We start from the raw sequence: 21,694 nt of genomic DNA on the forward strand, positions 1-21,694 counted from the left end.
TCCAAAATTTGACAAAAAAGTCATACTTTAGTATGTTGCCAAAATTTGACAAAAAATCATACTTTAGTAAGTCATCCAAAATTTGACAAAAAACTCATACTTTAGTATGTCGTCCAAAATTTGATAAAAAAAAGTCATAGAATAGTATGTCTTCCAAAATTTGACAAAAAAAGTCATAGTATAGTATGTCGTCCAAAATTTGACGAAAAAGTCATAGTATAGTATGTCGTCCAAAATTAGACAAAAAAGTCATAGTATAGTAAGTCGTCCAAAATGTGACAAAAATGTCACGGTTTAGTATTGTCCAAAATTTGATAAAAATGTAATAGTTTAGTATGTTGCCCATAATTTGACATTTCAGTGACTTTTTGGACGATATCGTAAACTATGACATTTTGGTGTCATTTAGGACATTCTACTATAAAATGTGACTGTCATGGTGGTGTAGTGGTTAGTACTTGTCATCCTTGTTCCTGTTGTAAAGAACTGCTGGGTTTAATTCCAGGGCTGGTTTCGTTTGTTGTCCCAAATTTGACAAAAATGTTATAGTTTAGTATGTCGTCCAAAAAGTCACCAAAATGCCACACTTTAGTATGTCGTCTCAAATTTTACCAAAAGTCATAGTATAGATTGTTGTCCAAAATTTGACAAAAAGTCTTAGTATAGTATGTCGTCCAAAATTTGAGAAAAAAGTCATAGTATAGTATGTTGTCCAAAATTTGACAAAAAGTCTTATTAAAGTATGTGGTTCAAAATTAGACAAAAAAGTCAGAGTATAGTATGTTGTCCAAAATTTGACAAAAATTTCATAGTTTAGTATGTCGTCCAAAATTTGACAAAAATGTTATAGTTTAGTTTGTCATCCAAAATTTTACAGGTGAGGTAAGGCATTGTCATTGTCATAGTTTAGTAAGGCAAGTGCAATTCCTTACCTCACAATGTACCATCGAGCTCCAGCGGAGTGAAGTTAGGACAACTACGACTTGAACTTCGCCTGTGTTTTTCTTCATTTTCTTTTTTATTCAAGAATAGGAACATACAGATATTTAGCCATAAGGATATACAGAAATTAGTATATACAGATTAATACAAAGTGCATGTCAGTAATACATGAAACAAGTAATACAAATCACATATACACCAAATAAAAAACATAAAATAAACAAATAAACATACAAAAAGAAAAGCCATAATGTCTTAAATAGGGGCTACGGAGAGTAACTCATCGAAATACAGTAATGTGCTTTTTTTGTTTGATATAAAGGATAAAGTATCTATGTACAAGTTGAATTCAACTGTGAAACTGTTAATGTTAGGGAAGGATTTAGAGAATCGTGCTTTATGAATACTGTCTTCCGTACTGAAGTCAGTGCAGGGAGAGGATGGAGAAGATGCCACAAAAGCCATGCCCACTGTTAAAGGATACGTACGTTAACAGTGGCAACCGGGCCAAAAATAAATCAAATTTAAGATTTTAATTTACCCTGAGCTTATGACCGTCAAAATTATACTGGAATTATGGAAATCAAATAACATTTTTAAAATATTCAGATGTAATCAAAACTCTCCAGAGCTAAATAGCACAAAGACCTATGTGCTATGGGAGCAGAGAGAAATTTTTACCATCGCTTGTATTGCATTTTGACTCTGTTCACCATACAAACGCACAATAAAGCGCCTCCACCTGCTGTGGAAACTGAGGACTTTCAATGTCAGCAGACACATGTTTTAGCTCTGGTTTAGTTACAGAGTTCAAAACCAAATTCTCCCGCGTAGTTGATCAGACCAGCAAAATGATTTGTTCACCACTCTCAGAACTTTATCAGCACTCTCACAGAGGACCCATCTCACCTCGTCCATCACTTACTGCCATCAGACCAAAAATCCTTTATTCCCTCTGAAATCACCTCCCTTGCAGTGGAAAATGTAGTTAATCCTTCCCTTATAAAGCATATTCTGCCCCATGTCATAATAATATTATGCTTGTATATTGTGGACTTTTAGCTATAAATCGAAAAAACCCTATGACAATTAGAAAATGGGGAAACATGCCGTGTAATCTTCTCCTCTAACAGCAGAGGGCGCCCACAGCCCAGTTAAGATCCACTGTTGACTGTTATTGACCTTCAAACACTTTGAGATACAGTATTTCCACAACCTTTTTTTTGACCAGATCAGTTTTCAGAACTGAAGCTTTTATTTTGCATAATCTCTGATTAACTAGACAAAAACAGTGAAACTTGGCACTATACAAATAAAATTGAATTGTAATTCAATAAAAGCCTTGGTGAGAGTAAAGTGTAAAGTGTAAAAAAAGTAACAGTAATAAATCCACTGGTTACACTAGTTTTTCAGCTATGACAATTCAAAAGGAGAAGAAACACGATCACCTTGTCCTCTTGATACATCCTCTAGACACACGTGACTATTGATGTGCGTTTTACTTCTGAGAGACAATGACTTCAGACAGACTGTTTGATGTAAACACCACAAAATAGTAGAATAAGACATTTCCGAATTTCGTTGCACGTGTTTGGGCTCAGTCTGAGTCGCTGCTGCTGCTGCTGCTGGAGGACTGTGGAGAAAAAGAGAAAAATCACATGTTTCACTCCAGATGCATTTAACAAATGTAAAATATGCAATAAAATTTCTGACAATAGGCGAACTGGTCATTTGCATGAGTGGCAGTGTATTCAGTGATATGAAGCAGATCCATTACATTTATAATGTGGTATTTGCTCAGGTAAGATGTGTTATTACCTAAGTAACCTGCCATTCACTTATTTTAGAGAGAGAGAAGGGGCGTTGAAGGTGACAGTAACAGTAACTTGTAACAGTAACAAACTGTGTTTGTTTTGGGTCTATAGATCTAACATCTAACATATTATACTGACATTACTCCATTACACACTACAATATATTGTACTATATAACGTCAAGCATCAAAGTATGGTCATAGAAGAGCATCACAGCTGACTGTACTTATCTTCATGATAATAATGATCATAAAAGGTTATTTTTAAAGCTTTAAACACAATCTCACCTTGCAGTAGTGGAGCCCATGCTTGTTCCACTTATGTGCTTTCTTCATCTTCTTCCTCATCTTTTTGTTAGCCTTGTGTGAAGCCACTCCCATTACCATTGCTGTCAATCCTCCAGTTAACGCTCCAGACATGGGCTTCATCCCTCCATGATAGTAACCTTTGTGGTGAACTTTGTGGTGACCATACTTTGGATAGTGCTGATACGGACCAGGGTGACGTGAGTGTGGGTATCCACATGGGTGAACACCTGCAGGGGGGACAACTGGATATCCACCTGGAGCCATAGGATAAGGATGAGGTTGTGGAGCTCGATAAGGCGTCACAGCTGGAGGTGCATGTGGAACTAGAGCTGGGCTCATCGCTGCTGGGTAGTGGCCAGGTGGGTACGCTGGATTCGAAGGTTGAGGATAAAATGCTGGGGAAGGTCCAGGATATGCAGGATAAGTAGGATATGCAGGGTTGTACCCAGGAGGGTAGGCCGGGTTTGATGGGCCCAGTGAAGGGGGAGGTCCTGATACACATAAAAGCACACATACACACCTTGAAATGTGTTTTACAAAAACATCATATTGGAATGTGCTGATTATGTAAGATATCCTACCTTGATTTGGCCACATGGTTGTGATTTTTAGGCCTGATATGTCAAATAATTCAGGAAACCTGGGAAAACATTAATACATTAAATGCAAAAATGCTAATTTTATTGAGGATTGATATTAACTGTCTATCATATAATTTAGCATGTGGGTTTTGATTCAGACTAAATCAAGTCACTTTGCAGTTCTATGCTGCTTGTCTGAGAATGTAACTTCTGTGTTTGTATTATGATATTGTATTATACTACAACTAGTTGTTATACATCTATGCCAGACATGGGCAGCAGCAGCAATGCCATGTTTCTAACCACGAGCAGAAATCTAAATATTCAAATATAATATCAGTCCTTTCAAGGTCTGATTTGGTGACAAATAAGTAGAGAAAATACTCAGGATGTGTGGAGTGCTATACAAAGTTACTGCAAACCAAACATTTCAGTTTTGCACCTCCATATTCATAGCATTTCACTAGTGTAACACATGTAACATGCGACACAATGTGTAGTTGTACAGCATTTTTCTTTTTAAAATGTAAAAATTGCATATAAACATGGGTTTAATGTTCATATTTCTTTACTATGTTTAATTTGTAGCTTCATTGATGTTAGTGTGGCCCTGAAAAATGTTGCCACCCCTTATCTATAAATCGCTATGAATGATAAGTCAACACGCTCAATTACCATTGACATATTTCTGTCGGCTAATATTGATTACGCCTCGCATCAAAAAAATGATCGATTAATAATCTCTTCATTCAATCGATAGAGCAACTCTATCAATGCATAAGTCAAGCAACTAAGTTTAGAATCATATTTAGGCTAAAAGTTGCTAAAGTAATTCCCAGACAAATCGTAAAACATTGCGTTTAAACTTAAGTCAACAACCATCTGTATAGTAACACTTACAGACAGACTTACAAACAATAAAACACGTTATTAAATTAAATTCGTAGTTTCAGTCTTACCTTAAACTCGGGTTTGGTCAAGTTTCCTCGCTCAGTAACAAACAGTAACAAACAGTAACTGTATAACTCCGTAATAAGTCCGTGTTTCCGCATTGTATCAATTTATCTGCAGTGAGAAGGGAAGCCACGCCCATTCTTACGTACGAAATGGCACCTTCATTGTTTCCTGTAGTCAACACACCTGACTTCAACTATTGTCAACACATGACGAGTCATCAACAACTCCACTGTCACACATTTCCATGACCTCATGGGTTAACACAAACACAACTAACAATCATTTTTCATCATTATATTCTAAAAAGAATCTAGAATATAATTGACAGATTAATCAATGATGAAAAATGATTGTTAGTTGTGTTTGTGTTGCGTTGTTTCGTCCATAAAATTTCAGGATATGTGGAAAAATATTCTCAAACGTCTGGTTTGTCCACAAACCAAAGTTATACAGTTTTAAACAATGCATTTGTTATATGCAACAAATAAACCAGAAGATGTTTAAGCTGAAAAAGAGAGCTGATTTTAAGCATGGAAAAAACTTGAATCGATTATCAAAATACTTATACAGTTAATTAATGCTTCTTAATAAAACCGACAAACACACTTAACGGATAAACAAACCACTTTAAAAGTCCAGTGAGTGATACTGAGGTGTTTTTTTTGACTAAATCACATTTCACTTCCCATCAGTAATTATCTTAATGTACAATTGGCTGACAGTAAAATAGTAAAAAAAAAATATATACAACTGTTAATCTTTTGAGATAGATGAGTTTTAGTTATTGTGGTTAATAACCAAGTATTGCTTAATAAAATAGTAATAGTACCTTTACCTTACTGACATGAGAGCAGATTCTACTCTACCGACCTGTTTAAATAGTTACGTTATTTTATATGTATCCAATAGGGGGCGATGTCTATAAATGATAAGTGTTGTGGTGTCGGCAACGGGAAGTTGTTGCTGTAGCAGGAAACGAAGAAGAAGACGCTTTCGAGAGGACATCGCCATACATTCCCCGCGAGTCTACGGCATTTATCGACTGAAAACCGGTGTAAAAATATACGCCTAAAGTGAGTAGAAATAATAATAAAAAATATTAGTAATACAATATAACGTGTCTGCGACACGAATATGTATACGTTAATTTAGCTGAATGTGTATTTGGCTGTATGAATTTAAGATGGCGAGTGGCTAAGGCTAAGCAGCTAATAGCTAAAGTCGCTAGCGACATAGGTGCGTGTTCACTGTAATCGTATTATTCAAAAAAATAAAGAAAAAAGGCGGATAAAAATAAACAAGAGTTCATTTTGAACAGTGAGTTAAAATGTTCTTGTAAATTAATTGTGGTTACACGTGTTTGGAAGTCTTTACTCTTCTTTGGCGTGGATTTCTTCCATTTAAATATTATCTGTGACCAGCGGAACTGCGGGCCGAGCAGTGGGTGAATAACAGAAAAAACTAATTTGATATAAATTTTAATTGTTGTGGAAATGAAGTACTACATTAACCGTTGCATCTGATTATTTTCTGCATTAAACATCTAATGCCTTTGCCTTTAATCTGCTCTACATTCGTTTACTATTAGAGAAATGTTGGCTGTTGCCTTTAATCTGCCGCTTCATTCATTTCCTATGTGAGAAAAGTTGCATTATTTCAAAAGGTATGAAAACATAATCAGCAATAATGGCGGAAGATGGTGTAATAGCAAAAACAAAAACAATAGTTTGGTTTCACTTACTCGGAAAAAGGTTACTAATGTCTAACTAATGGCTTTAACATCCGTTAACTTTTTGAGTGATACTGTGGAAAAGTTAAAAGTAATTCAATGATTTCTCAATTTGTAATTTATTTTCAGGCACTTGGGATTTTTAGGCTGAAGCAGAATCCAGTGTATCCAGTTTCAACTTGAGGTATGTAAGGGGGTTTCTCCCTAAAAAGCATATTTATGAATTACTTCATTAACTATTATATTACAGAATACTGCCTTCTACTGTCAGTCTGTAATGTATGCGTGTTGGGACTGAAATCCTTCAGTTGTCTAAAAATGTACTTCATTTCCTCCATATAAAAATATTGCTTTACGCGAAAACTATTGCGAAGGTTTGAACAAAAGGAATTTAAAGCGATCGCAAGCCCATGATTTCATTTCATCAAAGCGATTTTCCTGGAGACGCATTTACCATTTCAAGAGAAGAGGACGATTTAAACAAAAGCCATTTTCCATTTATAGAAAAAAGTCGCTAGTAGTTTAGTTCAATAATGGCCCCAGTGGGGCACATTTTCTTCATATAAAATAAACCAAGGTGAGGGGCTTTATTTTCCACAGAAACAAAGTTGGAATGGATGGTGCAACTTCAATGATTATTTTGAACATCTAACTCCGCGGTTATAAATATTTATTGCCAAGCATTTATTTAAAACACACTGTGCCCAACTGAAACGGTGTCTCTCTTTCAGGGCATCAACACATTTGCGATTTTGTTTTGCGTGTTATGTTGGCGTCTTCATATTGCGTCCTGTGAAATGTTTTTGTCTTCAAATTAACAATCATATTCCTAACGTTTTAACTGGCCCTGTGTTTTTACACTGAGGCAACAAACTGGTGACTCAAACATGGCTCCATCATAGAATAGTTTCTAAAAGTGTGTCGTAAATCATTATCCCTATGACAAATCTGGGAGATGTTAATTGAGATTAATTAAGCCCAAATGGATCCTAATCCGTCATCATTTGGAACATGATTTCATCACCTGCAGAGACCAACAGGCCTGATTTTCATGGCTAGCTGAGGAGAAAATTCCAGAGCAACTGACCCATTGGAACAAGCGCGCTTCATGCAGACCAACAAATACACCAGTCCATGCAGATACAGCATGTCAAGTAACAAAGGCTTGACAAACCATGAGTGAAGTGAAATTGTGGGCTGGTTGTCTAAGGACTTTACATCTCTGCATTATGGAAACACTTGTGAAATGAGTGTGGGACAAAGATACATATTAAATTAAGTATTTATAAACAACAAACAATTTGCGTCTCGAGAACCGCTGCTTGCGTGTTTTGCTCTGAGCAAAAAATTTGCCACCGCATTTGAATTTACATTGTTTCATTTTGATGTGATTTTTCCATCTGCAACTACTGCTCCACTAAATCTTTTTATCCTTCCAAGGAATTTGATCTCTCTTACCTCACTGACACGTTTCAGGACTGTGGACGACAATTTTAACACACTTGTTACCGAACAAAACAAACTGTTTCCAAGCTTTTGACACATACAAAGAAAGAAAACATCAGGATCAAGTCATGTCTCGCCGAAGAAGCCGCAGCCCATCACCAAGGGACTTTACACGTTCCTGCAGCAGTAATGATCCTCGAGATTTGGAGAGAAGAATTTTTGTTGGGAATTTGCCAACCTCTGACATGGAAAAGAAGGATTTGGAAGAGATGTTCAATCCATACGGGAAAATTGTCGGTCAGTAAGCATTACAACATAAACAAATTTGAATGCTTCAGGCTGTCTCCTGAATGTCAAAAATATAAGCATGTGAACTTCATAATCATTTTCTTCTGGATAATTTTCTAAATGGGTAAGTATTCAAACCTTTCCCCAAACGGATCCTAAGTTTGTACCATTTAAAATCTTCCTCTTCCAGGCGTATCCATGTTTCGTGGGTTTGGATTTGTACAATTTGAGCGTGTTGAGGAAGCCGAAGCTGCAAAGGCTGCCCAAAAGGGTCGAATATATAAAGGTTATAAAATAGGTAAGCCTCAACCACAATAGGAGTGATTGTGTTGCGAAAGGGCATATTCGTTTAATGGTGTACAGCGAGCAAAACACGGGCTAATGAAAGATCACATTTTGAGAAACACCTTTGTTTGGTCAGAATAATTTGTGTGTTAATCCTGAATGTAACATTTATGCGGATTGAAGGATTTTAAATGGCCAGCAATAAAAGCAGCAAATGTTACTTTAAGGATTAACACTAAAGTTGTATTAAATCGAGAGTTGTCCTTTTTAGTGTGTGGGAAAATTAAAACCCTGGCTTTTTTTTTTGTTTAAGAAAAAAGTGATTCTGCATTCAGTAAAAGTTGAAATGCTGTTGAAAGTGGAGCCATTTCCTGCTTGCAAATAACCTCACAGTTAAGTGACCTAAGAGTCGGTGGGCTACATTAAATAACTACAAGAGTGGACTTGTTTTTGTTGTTTTTTTTCCAAAGTAAAACTGTATTGTAGATATGTTAAATTAACAAAGCTAATAAATATGTGTACCATTAATTTCTGGCAAAGCCTGAATCTCTGAAACCTCGTTAGAAACTTTTTCTTGAAAGTTCAAAATCAAATTTGTATGGGAAGCAGTTTTCAATTCTTCATCTTAAACTCAATTCAACTGATTTGACCATTTGATTTGCTGCATTTTGACATCGTCCAGTTTGGATTTTGGATATTGGACCTCGGTTTCATTTGGATCATGGACGTGTTTTGCGACCTCTTCATACTGCGTGAACTCATAAGCTGCTGATATACATGTCTCTGTTATGTTCATCGTTTGGATTGATTTATTTTCAGATGTAAATATGGCAGTGGAACGACGGCAAGTTAAACCTCAATCCCAGCCGAGCCCCCCACGAAGGTAAAGTAACGCGAAATGGGTGTGAAGAACTACCATTGCCTCTGAGGTGTCGGTAAAATAAAAGAGAAACAAAATTTTAACTTTTCCTCAATGTCATTTCCACCAGTGGTGAAGCCCGCATGTTGGAATTTATCATAATAGATTGGTTTGTGGGACGGACAATATACATCTCCAAAATAAACTTTAAAGATGTGTTCAAATAAAGAAACGAGACATATGAATTTAATTCAAAGTGTCTTTGTCTCAGAGATTCTTGCCATGTTTTTTTTTTTTTTATACAATTTTTTTGGGGGGGATTTTGCGTATGGCTTCTCATCCTACACCTACAATATGCAACTTTCTGGCTAAAGAAAGTATAATTGTAGTCCTACTGTGCTATGTATTTGTTTAACAAATCATGACTGACAACAGAAACGTCATTAACTATTTAGCCTTTGAAATTGTATTTAGACCTAGTGATAAAATAATTCACTGGAAGTATATCTTGTGCATTTTTGTTTGCATTCCTTTATAAAAAAAACTGTTTATTCCCTAACAGTTTAGGGTTTAAAGTGTTTCATGCCACACCATTAAGTGGGAAATAAACATTAGAGTTTTAAAATGAAATTCTTTTTTCTTGACGATCTTTGAAAGCAATTAAAAAACCAAAACACCCACTTGTGATGTCAAAAAGGGTTTTCGAAAACAAAGAGCCACCTTCCACGTGAATACTCCGCAATGCTTTCCATTTTCAGGAGCCCGTGTCAAGAAAGTCGCAATTATTCTTTTTCATTTCTGCAAAATTCTTCATTGCGTACGGTTTCATATGCTGGACCAGTCGAATATCCTCTGCATTTCAGAGTACTTCTCACGCTGAGTATAATATTTAGTTATTTTCCCCTCGGGAGGAAAAACGACCTGGAATGGATATGTCCCGGAAGAACAACATGAAAATTAACTTAAAATGCAGCCTCTATAAATAAACAGCCTTGTCCGCAAAGGCCAAACGACAATGGTACTTGTGTATTTTTGCGAGCTGGGTTTTCCGTCGGTGAAACTCGGATGATCAAAGTCGGTATTGTTGCTGTCACCGATCACTGGAGATTTTCAAAATGTTGAAAAGATGCCATTCGGAATCACCTGGAGTCATTTGTGCCAGTTCTGTATGCAAAATGGTAGCCACTTTCTTTTGCGCTGCTTTGGTTTTGTGAACGGATAAATCAAATGTGCAGTACCAGCTGTAGTCTTCCAAGTAACATTAATATAGTGCCAAGTCACAACATGCATTATCTGAAAGCATCTGCCTTGGCTGTTGGGGGGTGAAATGAAAATCAAAGAGGGAGGGGGGCTAGAGACAGAAGAGAGACCAGGAGCAGATGTATGACACTTGCATTGTGTTCTGTCAGAGTAGATCTGAAGACATTAAAGACGGACGAGAATTGTTATTACAGTAATGTCATTTATACAAGCAGTAGCATGAAAAGTAGTAAAAATATACCGTTTTTATACTGGACTATGCCTGTCCTCTGCAATTGAGGAGAGAAAATTCTGTTGCCCGTTTGTTCATCTCAGACAGCCCTCAACTTTGTTCTTTCACTCACTAATATAATTTCTCTCAGGGCCCCATACGGCAGTTATGGAGACAGCAAGGATCCTCGGCCTCGATCCCGCTCACCTGCTTATGGACGAGATGGACGGGAGCCACGGGACAGCCGCGATGGGAGGGACTCTGGTCGAGAGCCAAGGCCAGGCGGTCACTCCCGTGACAATGATTACCGCTACCGTAGCTCAGAGAGCAGAGACAAGGACGTCAGAGGAGACCCACGAGACACAAGAGATCCCCGAGACCCACGAGATTCACGAGACCCAAGAGATTCACGAGACCCACGAGATCCTGCGTACAGGTGACTAGAACTGCACTCAGCCTTCTTCTTAGTGAAGACTTATTTTTCTGACGTTGAAATAATCTTACTCAGGAGAGATGATTATGACAGATACTTACGCAGCAGCAGTGGTGCAGAAGACTTTTACCGGAGGAAGGATGAACCCTACAGGGATCAATTCAGAGATCCATGGAACGGACGACGTGAGCCTGAGGGTATGAATCATTTTGTATATTCTTGTGTATGGAAATGTACAGAAAGTGACAAAATAACGAAAAAAGAAATGTACATCCTGGCATGCTTATTCAATTCAGAAAATGTAAGTCTTGTTAAACTGTGAATTACTACACTGTTGCATTGTTTTCGTGTCAGTTCAGACTTCAGAGACGTCAAAGGTTACTCTTTCCTTTATGTCCTTGTCTTAACAGCAGACGACCGTGTCCGACCTGAAGAGCGGCGGCGTAATGAACTGTATCGTCAGTATTATGAAGAGCTGCAGCGGCGCTATGACACCGATCGTCCCGTTGACTGCTCTGTGATAGTCGTCAACAAGGCACAAAAGTATGTCCACTCTCTCGTCTTTACGAAGAAAACTGATCCGTGACCAGATGCCTCTGTATATGAAATTTCAACCAGCACATGACACGTTTTCATTTCATATGGCTCCTCTGTGTGTGTGTGTGCGCGTGCGTGTGCGTGTGCGCGTGTGTGTGCGTTTGTGTGTTTGTGTGTTTGTACCTCTGCTTTGAACACAACTGTAGGGAGTATGCCGAGACGGTCGGGCGGAAGGTCCGTGACTTGGGCATGGTGGTGGACTTGATCTTCCTCAACACTGAAGTGTCCCTCACTCAGGCTCTGGAGGATGTAGGCCGAGCCCGCACTCCCTTTGCTATCATCATTACCCAGCAGCACCAGGTGCATCGCTCCTGCACTGTCAACATCTTGTTCGGCACACCGCAAGGTAATGTGACGCGACTGCGCTACAGACCCGTCGGTTGGTGTTCCAAAGTCGTGTCTTTGGTCGCTTTACAATTTTGTTGATGTCTTTATTTCCACAGAACATCGAAACATGCCTATGCAGGACGCCATGATGCTCGTCGCCCACAACTATGACACATACAAAGTAGAAAACCGTGAAAAAGAACGAGAGGAGATTGCCAGAAAAGCAGCCAAGATGGCAGACGATGTGTTGCTCAGGGAGCCTGACAGAGAGAGCCACCCCGTTTCTGTTCTCACTGCCATCACTCTGCTGACTGAAAACAGGTATCGGTTTAGACTTGATCCACAGCACTGTGTCGACATTCTGAATTTGCACTTAGAAATTGTAGCTGTGAAGAAGTTATTTCTGTGATAATTTGATTAAATTTCCCTGAATGTAAAACTGGCAAACCAGACTAACTGGTTAGTCATTGATTATTTTATAAGCGTCCACATTTAATGATGTTTTGTGATTTTCATGCAGATTTTTGACTCCGGAAGAACTGGAAGGTCTCATTGCCTACCTGAAGGACAAAAGAACCCGTCTGGTGCGAAGTGCTGCGGATCCTCTTTCAGGTAAGACCTCTTTACTCGAGAATGTTTTGAGCTGTAGGTCAACTTTTAAAAAGACGCTTCATAAAAATAATTATAATCTTTCTGTTTGTACCCAGAAAGAGTAAACGTTATAAGCTCTTCAGTCCATCCTCAGTCTGTTGAGGGTCGGCCCAGTAGTTAGAGTGGGTCATCTTCCAAACAGAAGGTTTGAGCTTGGATCCTAGGCTCCTTTAATCATCACATGCTGATGTGTCCACAAACTGCTGCTGGTGGACACAGAGGCAGTGTGTACAGTATGCATGGATGTCAAAACCTGCAGTCCAAAGATCTTAGCATGGTCATCAAGACATAAAAGCGCTATATTAATACAGACCATTTACTGTCGGAGATATAATTTATTTATCTAACCCTAACCCTAACCTACTATTCTCTGTATAGAATGACCTTGGGCATAAAACAAAATTAACCCCTCTGTTACCATCCCGTTGTCGCCAACATTAACGTAACTCCTAGATCAATTGTGATATCTAGAAAATTCTGGGACCCTCAAACCAGTAGAAGATGGATGGGTTCCAGGAATGCAGAGAAATGGAGCTTTACCCATATACTTGTCATTACAGTCACAGACAAGATTCACCAGTGCGTCACACATTTGTGATGTCAGCCTCTCAGTACCACAATTCCTAAAAGGTTGAATAAGTGCCAGTTATGGAAAATGAACGTCGTCTTGGGGAAAAAGGGTCACTCAATGAACTTCTTTTTGACAATTCTACAGCATATAATCCATGTGGCCTGATTGTCATAAGAGGGTTGTGGTATTTGGTGTCAACACACATTACAAATGTGTATATGCTGAATTGGAGAGAAAGTGGTATAAAAAGGAACTTTCCACTAAGTTTATTCTGACCTGAATTTGTTTCTTCAGCTCCAGTCCATGTCACAACTCCTGTGGAAGCCCAGTCCCCGGCTGTAGGACTTCCTCCGTCCTCCCACTCTGCTCACTCAGCCTCACAGTCCAGCCACCTCGGCCTGACCGCTGCGAGCGGCAGCTCGGCGAATCCCAGCCATCAGCAGGAACTGCAGGCAAAAATCCTCAGTCTGTTCAACAGTGGCACCGGGGCGGGGTCGAGTGTCGGCGGCATCTCCTCCGTCTCCCCACACCCGTCATCCTACGGTTCCCTCGGCCCGCCCACTTCCCACAACCCCTCTCGTCCAGCCATGTCCGCCCCGCCTCTAGCTGCACCCCAGGGTTATGGCGCCCCGTCGGGACGCATGCCAGTCGCACCCGGTGGTCAAAGGCCTTCCAACTCTACTTCAGGTATCAATTTTGACAACCCGAGTGTCCAGAAAGCTCTTGACACGCTTATACAGAGTGGACCATCTCTTAATCACCTGGTGGGACCTGGGGCTCCTCAGCAGCCACCCCCCAGACCGGGACCCAACATGGGCCAGGCCCCGAGTATGTCCATGTATCCTCGACACTACTGAAGGGTGTGGGGAATTAATTATGTGTCCTAATGAGAGTTTCTCTTACACAAGTAAACGCCACATCAAATCTCTGGAGTGAATTTACCAGCTGTGTATAGGTAGACTGTAGGAATGTTTTTGTAAACGCTTTTAATTTTTTTTTGTTTTCTTTTTTTTTTTTATCTTTTTACTCTGGGCAGTGTTCTCAGTGGGTTTAACTTGTTCAGACTACTTCTCGATCTGTATTTTCAATTACTAGCTAATAGATAACTGAATCTTGTTACATGAAGATATGTTGCATGTGTTGTATAATTTAGACCCTTATAGAACACCTCAGTTTTTTTTCCAACCATGATCTGTCGTGTTTTATAGGTTTTTGCACAGTTTTAATTTGTAACACGTTTCATTGTCAAAACAATTGTGATTAAAAACTCAACACAGTTGCTGTAATAAAATGGTATTGGTTTATTGCATTTTGTGCTGACAAATCTATAAAATGGAACGGGTATCGCCAGAAGCCATAGAGATATAAGCATTTGAAATGTAAGATAAAACTACTTTTTTTTTTTTCCTCTTTTCAATGTACCATGAAACACAATAGAGAATAATACATTTGTTTATTTTATTTTAGAATATTTAACTTACACTGACACAAAAATAAACACTTCCACACTAACTGTACTTGATTTATTTACACGTAGCCCCTTCCCTCCCTCGCCCACAGCCACCCCTGCCCCCAGCAGTTACAAGTGCACATGTACACACATACACACTCCCACAGAACTGAAAAGAACACGCACTACAGTGTAACCATAAGACTAGGTACAGTATCAAGAGTAAAATGGTCGGTTCAGATTGGGGGTGTGGGGGGGGATCAATTTGATGTTTGGATACAGTTGTATCCCGTGTATAAATCTACATCGCTGCATTTTTTTTAAAGCATCCATATAAAATGTTTCCCACAACTCCAGTGAATTAAATATGACAAAATGTCCTCCCAACTGGTTATTAAAGGAACACTGGATCCTCAAAAGGTCAAATGGTGTCAAAGGAAACAACAACTCTCCAACACTGCAGCCATTTAGTGACAGATCACAGGTGTGAAAGATTAAGTTAACGATGGCTGAGTTCCATTAGGATTCCACTATTTCAGGGTGCACACTGGCTCACTGTAGCACTTCACCGACTCGCAGGAACCGAACAGAGCCATCGTTGACATCAGTGACGCCTGTTTTTGTTTTTCTTAAATTAACTGCTGTGCAAAAGGATCAATTAGTCAAACCACACAAATCTTAAGCGTACATTTTTATAAATGGCTGCTGTGTAAGACTTTAAATTCACCTAGTATTTTAGGATTGAACAAATCAAAAGAAAAAAAATTGCAAATCTGTGTTATTTAAAGATGCTGATTGATGGATTTTGCTTCCTCTGGACACTTTGAGGTTTGTCAATCTTTGTATTAACAAAATTAGAAGGGTGTTTCCTTAAATTTTCCTTAAATTTTTTTCTTAAAAAGGTCTGTCTGGATGTGACATTAAAAGTGAATGACTCACAGCTGGTGAGTGAAATGGGGGCAGATTTTTAAGATTCGTGCCACCTTTTCCATGCAGGAAATCACTCGTCACATGTAATATTTTTTGGCACTTCCAATTATTATTGATTTATTTTTTTAAAACTCTTATCAACTGATGAATGCACAAGGTAAACAAAAATACTCACTGGTCTGTCTAATTCACTGGAGCACACAATTGTCACACTGTCATTTATGCCGTCAACTGAAATATACTTTGGTAATCAGTTCATGTGAAGATATAATATTTGACACCTCAACAAATCTACCATAAAAATAGAATCTTGTACTATAATAATCATCTTTCGAGACAATGATTGGCCTGTCCTAAGGAAGGAGAAGAAGAAAAACAAAACAAAAACCACTTGAAAGGAACGTTTCTAACTAATAAAAGAAAGGGAAAAAAAAAAAACTTTTATACCACAAACACCCAATATAATTTCAATACACCTTGTTCAGGGTAATTGCATGCATGCACTGAGTTACACAACATTACTGGAACGTGGCTCTGCTTGAACTCCACTCACAGCCACTCGAGTTTTTTCTTATCTGATTCCCAGAGAGCTTGACTGTGTGAAATGGAAGTGCAGCTGTTTTACAGCCAACATCAGGCACATCTGTCTTCTGTGAACATACTGAAGGATACAATCTTAACCCGAGCTTCAGACTGTGTGACCTCTCAGCAGTAAAATCTGGGATTATATATATATTTTTTTTTTTCTCTTGAATCTTTTTGCAAGTTTTTTCCCCTCTGTTGGTGTCATAAAGGAAAGCCTCCTCGTTCCGGTAACAGATGTGTTTCAGAGCCCTTGATATCCATGTAAGGATGGAGACTGAGTAATGATCACCGGCGAGTTCGTCTCATGCTACAGTTGTGCAGGCGAAGGATCTGATCTAAAATCATGGATCAGTTTGGGGGAGAGGGGACGTGCTGGTTTCCCCCGAGTCGGCTGTGTTGTGATGAGCAAGCAGAGCCAGTGCCAGGTTTGGAAGCGCGAGTTTTATATTCTTTGATCGTTTTCTTTCTTTTTTTTTTTTCTTCTTAAATAATTATACTGCAGTCACATTTAAAATACAGAGCTGGGGTGGACTGAGTGGCTGGGATGGGGAGGCCAGGGCAACCAGGGGCAGACAGGGTGGGTGGGGATGTGGGGATTCTGGGAAGGCTCACCTCACAGATTTGAGTGACAAGCACTATAAATTGAACAGTTACTATTATTCTTTTTAAAGAAGTTTGGCAAGAGAGAGAAAAAAAAAGAATGTGATGCATGCGGAGAGGTGAAGAAAACGGCTCAAGGATGGAAAGAAAAAAGAAAAAGTCCAGCAGGTACGTGTGTCTGCTGATCAAAACTGCAGCACATGATGGGATTTAGTCTAAGCTGTTCCAACGCTACAGCTGGCTGTAACACACTCGTGTGCCACCAGAGGTCACTGTGGGAGAGCCAGTACAGAGCAGACTGACTCCTGCTCAGCTTCCCCCCCCTCAGCCTGCACACTTATGCTGCCACAGAGCGCCCCCTCATGGTTAAAGTGCTTTGCTGTCTCAGCCACGTTTGGAATGAACACTTTCAAACACTTCAGGGTCAGTTAAACTGAACCCTGATGACAAACATTCAGGTGAAATAAGTGCTTTGACTGCTGACACCTCCACTTGTTTCTGAGCATTAAAATAAAGCTGTGGCAAAAATGAAACGATAACAGAGAAGATAAGAGTGAGAACAATATTGCACGTCATCTTACAAAACTCTAAGACTTTGTCCACAGTGATAGAACAGTGTACAACGAAAGACAACAGGAGCGCGGGTTACAGTGTCTCTGACTCAGGTGACTGATATTTACAAAAGGTGAAATGACCGGTCCTGTGGCCCATTCACTCGCAAACTCAAAATCCCCTATTACAATGACATAAGACTACTTGAGCAAGATTGAAATAGAACAAGGAACAATATAGTGAACTCATATTTTTACTCATTGTTTTTTTTTTTTGCAAAAGACTTCGTCGCCAAGGTCAACGAGAACGTTTGACCTCCCTCTCCCCCCCCACCTTGAACATTAAAGTCGTCACTATAGAAACCACGGAAACAAATACTGCCACATAGTACCATGCAAACAGCAATTATAAAACATTTATAATCCAATAAATAAATTCATCTCCAATAATCATCTCCAATAAACTTTTTTTTTTTTCCTCTTTTGAATAAATTTTAAAGGCTCAGTTGATGCAGGCAATGTTGTGGAGATGATCCCAAAACAGCCGTGTTCTCCAAAAACCTAAAAAAGCACGACACAACCTCTGTGTGAGCTTCACAAAGAAAAGAATCCTCATGACTTGGCACCGATTGTTAGAAAACGAGGAGTGGCTGCTTCGTAAGTGTCACAGGTGTCACAGGTTTCCCAAACAGCAAATTTAAGCAGAAATGTTCTTATTGAAAAAAATCTTTTGGCATTTTCTTCAGGTGAATTGATAATCTGGCCACCTGGGGATAATCTGGGGTTAAAGATATAGAGTATTTGTTTTGTAAAAGGGATTAGGGTGTGTGTGGGGGGTGTGTGAGGAGTTTGCTCTCGGGCTTTAGTATTGCATCACGGTTTTTCAGTATAGTTTTTCAAATAACACAGAAACCCTGTCCAGAGAGAGAGAGAGAGCAAGCCAAATGTTTACAGGTACAAGCATGTCAACCACCGCCGCTGATATGTATGTCTTTACCCTTCTCACTGTTGCTTTAGTCGTCTCTATTTACAGTACAAATAAATCTATTGATACTAGCAGCATTCACAACATACGGTCCGACATTCAAGCAACACTGAAAACATTTATTTAATACGTTTGTTTTTTTTAAATAGTCCTAGAAACTAGTTTCTTTTGCGTTACCATGTTTTATATATATATATATATATATACTATATATTTATATATATACTGTATATATATAAGATTCTGTGTAATATTTATATTTCTACTACAAGTGCAAATGACCAACGACAGTTTCTTTGAAGAAAGGAACTCGTTTAACGTAAAGTGACAGCCGTCCTTGGTCAGAGTGAGATGGTTCTGGAGTTTATAAGACGTACGAAATCTACATATACAAAATATTATGTGTTAAAAAAATAAATAACATGATCACATGAGTCCGGATTTCCACTATTGCACGTTCCTTCCTAGATGCACTTTACTTTCCCCTCCCATTTTGTTCTTCTTTTTGAACCTAAGCATGATTTTTGTTCACAAGTCATTCAAGTCTGTGATGTATATGTGTGTGTGTGTGCGTGTGTGTGTGTGTGTGTGTGTGTGTGTGTGTGGCTCAAACCTCAGCCAATCTGGATTAGATTAAAAAAGTCTCACTGGAGAGTCTACTGCATAGAGTTCAGTCCTGTGGACAAAGTGAGTTTCCTAGCTACAGGAGACACTGTCCTCGCTGCACTGAGACCTGACGAAAACAACAGTTTGATGCTTTCACTAAAGGTCTGAACATCTATTCTTTCATCATCTATACGACTATTCCAACCACTGTGTTATCACTGGGCTAGTTTCACTTTGACGCCTCCGTCCACCCATAGAATTTTTGTTTTGTTCACTATGTCTCTTTAAAAAATACTTTGATATGGCACATTGAACACATTTGGAAATTTGGCAAAAAAAAACAGTGATTGAGCGGTGTCTTTGAGCGACAACCGAACAAAAACAAACAAACGATATATATGATCATCGACGTGTGAAACTTCGTCTACATCTATAAACGTAAAGGACATATCTGCCCTCTCCGTGAAAGAAATAACACTTAGCAGTGGTCCCGATGACGTCGTCAAAGTTTCACGTTGTTCGCACAGTGGGCAGACAGTGCAGGCGCAGTGCTTGGTGTGGTGACGGTTGCCGAGGCGACAGGAGCCGACGGCCAACCAATAAATAAAGCCAATGTACAAATAAATAAATAGATAAATAAATAAATAGATAAATCAAAGTGGTGTTACGTATGTCACAAAAAAAACCCGACACTCGTACTGAACAACGCGCCAGAGCTCATACATTATTTACAGTGATCCACACGAGGTTCAAAAGGGTGCTGGCAATGGTGATCTCCTCGGGTGGGTGTGTGTGTGGTTTTTTTGGGGGGCGAGGGTGGGAGATGTTGTACACGCTCGCTCCTCTCCACTGTCACACCATCCTTCTGCTAGGAAATGCATTATTCACAGTTTAATTACGTGTTAATCTCTACAGACTAAAGCTAGCCTCTTTTTCTTCTGTTGTTTTTGTTTTTTTTGGCACTAACAGTGGCCATTATAGATGAAGAGCCACTAAGAGGGTGAGATAATCGGAGGGTGAGTAGAAAGACAAAACAAGTGGAGTTAAGAACACACACACGGTTATAAGGATTTCATGCTAAGGAGTGAGCAAGTTAAAGATCATACCACAGGCTCCATGATCCACGGGCCTTTACAGTCTGTGATGACCAGTGTGGATTTTACAGTTCGTACTGAAACGCTGAAAACTATATTCTTCTTTTTTCTTCTACAGTAGCTGGTCCTGGCTGTAGGTAGCCGAGTCTTTTTGCCTTTAAAGGATAATCCCCAGGCAAAGACTGAGCAAATCAAACCTACATGGAGCTCACTTCGGCTCTCAGCTCTCCTTCGTCAGCAGCCTCTCTGCCACACGTTTGTTTTTGAAAAATAAAGAAAGGAAGAATCGTCTTCAGAGATTAAAACAAAGACGGACACACATGCAGGTGCACTCACACGTCAGCCATCAACTCACAACACCTCTTCCTCCTCCTCCTCCTCACTGAGTGCTAGTTACTACAGTAGATTACAGATTACCAAAGGAGGGGTGGGGGGTGGGGGTGTCTCTAAGAACAAATCTAGACCGCATCTAAACACAGTAGCATATGAGAGTAAAATGAAGGGTTTTAGTTGCAAGAGCATGTGATTCTGCTCACCGGTGCTGAAGCTGAGCTGAGCTATGATGAGGATTATCACACAGAAATTATCAGGGAAGGGGGCGTCATGATGGCGATGATGCAGCGTTGATGAGGGAGGAGGAGGAGGAGGAGGAGGAGCACAGGAACAGAGGAACAGGACTGAGGGAAGGGTGGAGGGAAGGCAGCGGGGGAGGAGCTGCTCTTTCAGGAGTAGATGGTAATGACCTCGCGGCCGCCTCCGCGGACCAGGAGAACCCGGTTGAGACCTTCAGTGAGGACCTCGAGGAACTCCATGTCTGAGAGAGAAGGTGTTAAAGAAACTAGAGAAAGCAAATGGAATTCTCTGCGTCCCCATCTTTGTAGGCTGCAGGATCCAGATCCAGCTTGGAGGCTTTTATTATTATTATTATTGTTATTATTATTATTATTATTATTATAATGATCATTCCTATCACGTCACTTTGAACATGGAATGCTGGTGCCAGACAGGTCTGCTACTGGGATTTTCACGCACAACCGTCTGTAGAGAAATGCCTTGTTCATGCCAGCGGTCACAAAGAGAACAAAGTGTAAAATACTGGAGCGTACAGCAGCACAAGACCTCACTTTATCAGGTTCACATAATCTGTGGCCAGTGGGTTGCATTTCATCATCACTACACTATAAATCCTATAATAAAGAGCAGATCCAGAATGTACTCGTTATAATCCTGAGTTTTTTTTCTCACTGCTGTTTTGTTCAGTTCAAATATTTTCAAAGTCTTTAGGCTGCAACAGGCGGAAACTCTAAAAGTCAGTCCATGAAAGGATTATTCATCCAGGGCTGTTTGATGAGTATATACTGTGGACACGTGTTCTCTCTGCTGCCTCCATGTGGTCAAAAGTGCTCATGGCTGATTTCTGTGGCAGGATTATTAACGTAACTGATCATTTGTGCATTAATCTGCCTCCTGATTCTTTTTAATTAGAAACTGTTCTGTCTTTTTTTTCATCTCTCTGGAAGTGGAAGTACGTCTATTATAGGTTTGATATGTTTATTACTAAATGATTTCCATATTTATAAACTAAACATTAGTATTTCCAATAAACAACATTTGCAGAAGCTTTAAAAACATTT

General features: G+C 39.4%; 3 protein-coding genes across 16 annotated transcripts in view; 1 reads left to right on the forward strand and 2 right to left on the reverse strand.

The window, feature by feature from the left end:
• Nucleotides 1-997: 997 nt before the first annotated feature.
• On the reverse strand, nucleotides 998-4,690 carry LOC122767763 (proline-rich protein 13-like). Its single transcript, XM_044023229.1, has 4 exons — nucleotides 4,605-4,690; nucleotides 3,646-3,704; nucleotides 3,044-3,555; nucleotides 998-2,575 (listed from the first exon to the last, which is right to left on the reverse strand). Exons 2-4 carry the CDS (start codon nucleotides 3,659-3,661, stop codon nucleotides 2,540-2,542), a joined length of 564 nt encoding a protein of 187 aa, XP_043879164.1. The 5' UTR covers nucleotides 3,662-3,704; nucleotides 4,605-4,690; the 3' UTR covers nucleotides 998-2,539.
• An 887-nt stretch (nucleotides 4,691-5,577) lies between these two features.
• On the forward strand, nucleotides 5,578-14,568 carry ncoa5 (nuclear receptor coactivator 5). 11 transcript variants are annotated; one of them, XM_044024136.1, is made up of 12 exons: nucleotides 5,578-5,675; nucleotides 6,461-6,515; nucleotides 7,772-8,074; nucleotides 8,256-8,363; nucleotides 9,170-9,233; nucleotides 10,832-11,116; nucleotides 11,189-11,310; nucleotides 11,524-11,656; nucleotides 11,839-12,056; nucleotides 12,154-12,358; nucleotides 12,558-12,649; nucleotides 13,554-14,568. In XM_044024136.1, the coding sequence occupies exons 3-12, from the start codon at nucleotides 7,906-7,908 to the stop codon at nucleotides 14,114-14,116; spliced, it is 1,959 nt and encodes a 652-aa protein (XP_043880071.1). In that variant the 5' UTR covers nucleotides 5,578-5,675; nucleotides 6,461-6,515; nucleotides 7,772-7,905; the 3' UTR covers nucleotides 14,117-14,568. The 11 variants fall into 11 exon arrangements, with proteins under 11 accessions (XP_043880071.1, XP_043880074.1, XP_043880076.1 ...); XM_044024139.1 differs by having other exon boundaries at nucleotides 11,854-12,056; XM_044024141.1 differs by having other exon boundaries at nucleotides 11,857-12,056.
• slc12a5a (solute carrier family 12 member 5a) overlaps nucleotides 14,541-21,694 on the reverse strand; it is a 139,170-nt gene continuing 132,016 nt past the window's right edge. For all 4 annotated transcript variants that reach the window (XM_044024132.1, XM_044024133.1, XM_044024134.1 and 1 more), the window contains one exon: nucleotides 14,541-20,874. In XM_044024132.1, the coding sequence (XP_043880067.1) occupies nucleotides 20,783-20,874 (92 nt within the window). In that variant the 3' untranslated portion in view covers nucleotides 14,541-20,782. The remainder of the gene's footprint in view (nucleotides 20,875-21,694) is intronic.

The sequence above is a fragment of the Solea senegalensis genome, linkage group LG4 (assembly GCF_019176455.1).
Source record: "Solea senegalensis isolate Sse05_10M linkage group LG4, IFAPA_SoseM_1, whole genome shotgun sequence".
NCBI classification, from domain to species: domain Eukaryota; kingdom Metazoa; phylum Chordata; class Actinopteri; order Pleuronectiformes; family Soleidae; genus Solea; species Solea senegalensis.

What these genes read in the sequence shown, in the direction of transcription:
- LOC122767763 (XM_044023229.1), bottom strand. An exon ending in ATGGGCTCCACTACTGCAAG is followed by an intron (nt 2,576 to 3,043) that starts GTGAGATTGTGT and finishes TTTTCTCCACAG; the next exon opens with TCCTCCAGCAGCAGCAGCAG.
- ncoa5 (XM_044024136.1), top strand. Translation starts at nt 7,906, where the DNA reads ATGTCTCGCCGAAGAAGCCGCAGCCCATCACCAAGGGACTTTACACGT. An exon ending in CCACGAGATCCTGCGTACAG is followed by an intron (nt 11,117 to 11,188) that starts GTGACTAGAACT and finishes AATCTTACTCAG; the next exon opens with GAGAGATGATTATGACAGAT. An exon ending in CTTGTTCGGCACACCGCAAG is followed by an intron (nt 12,057 to 12,153) that starts GTAATGTGACGC and finishes TTATTTCCACAG; the next exon opens with AACATCGAAACATGCCTATG.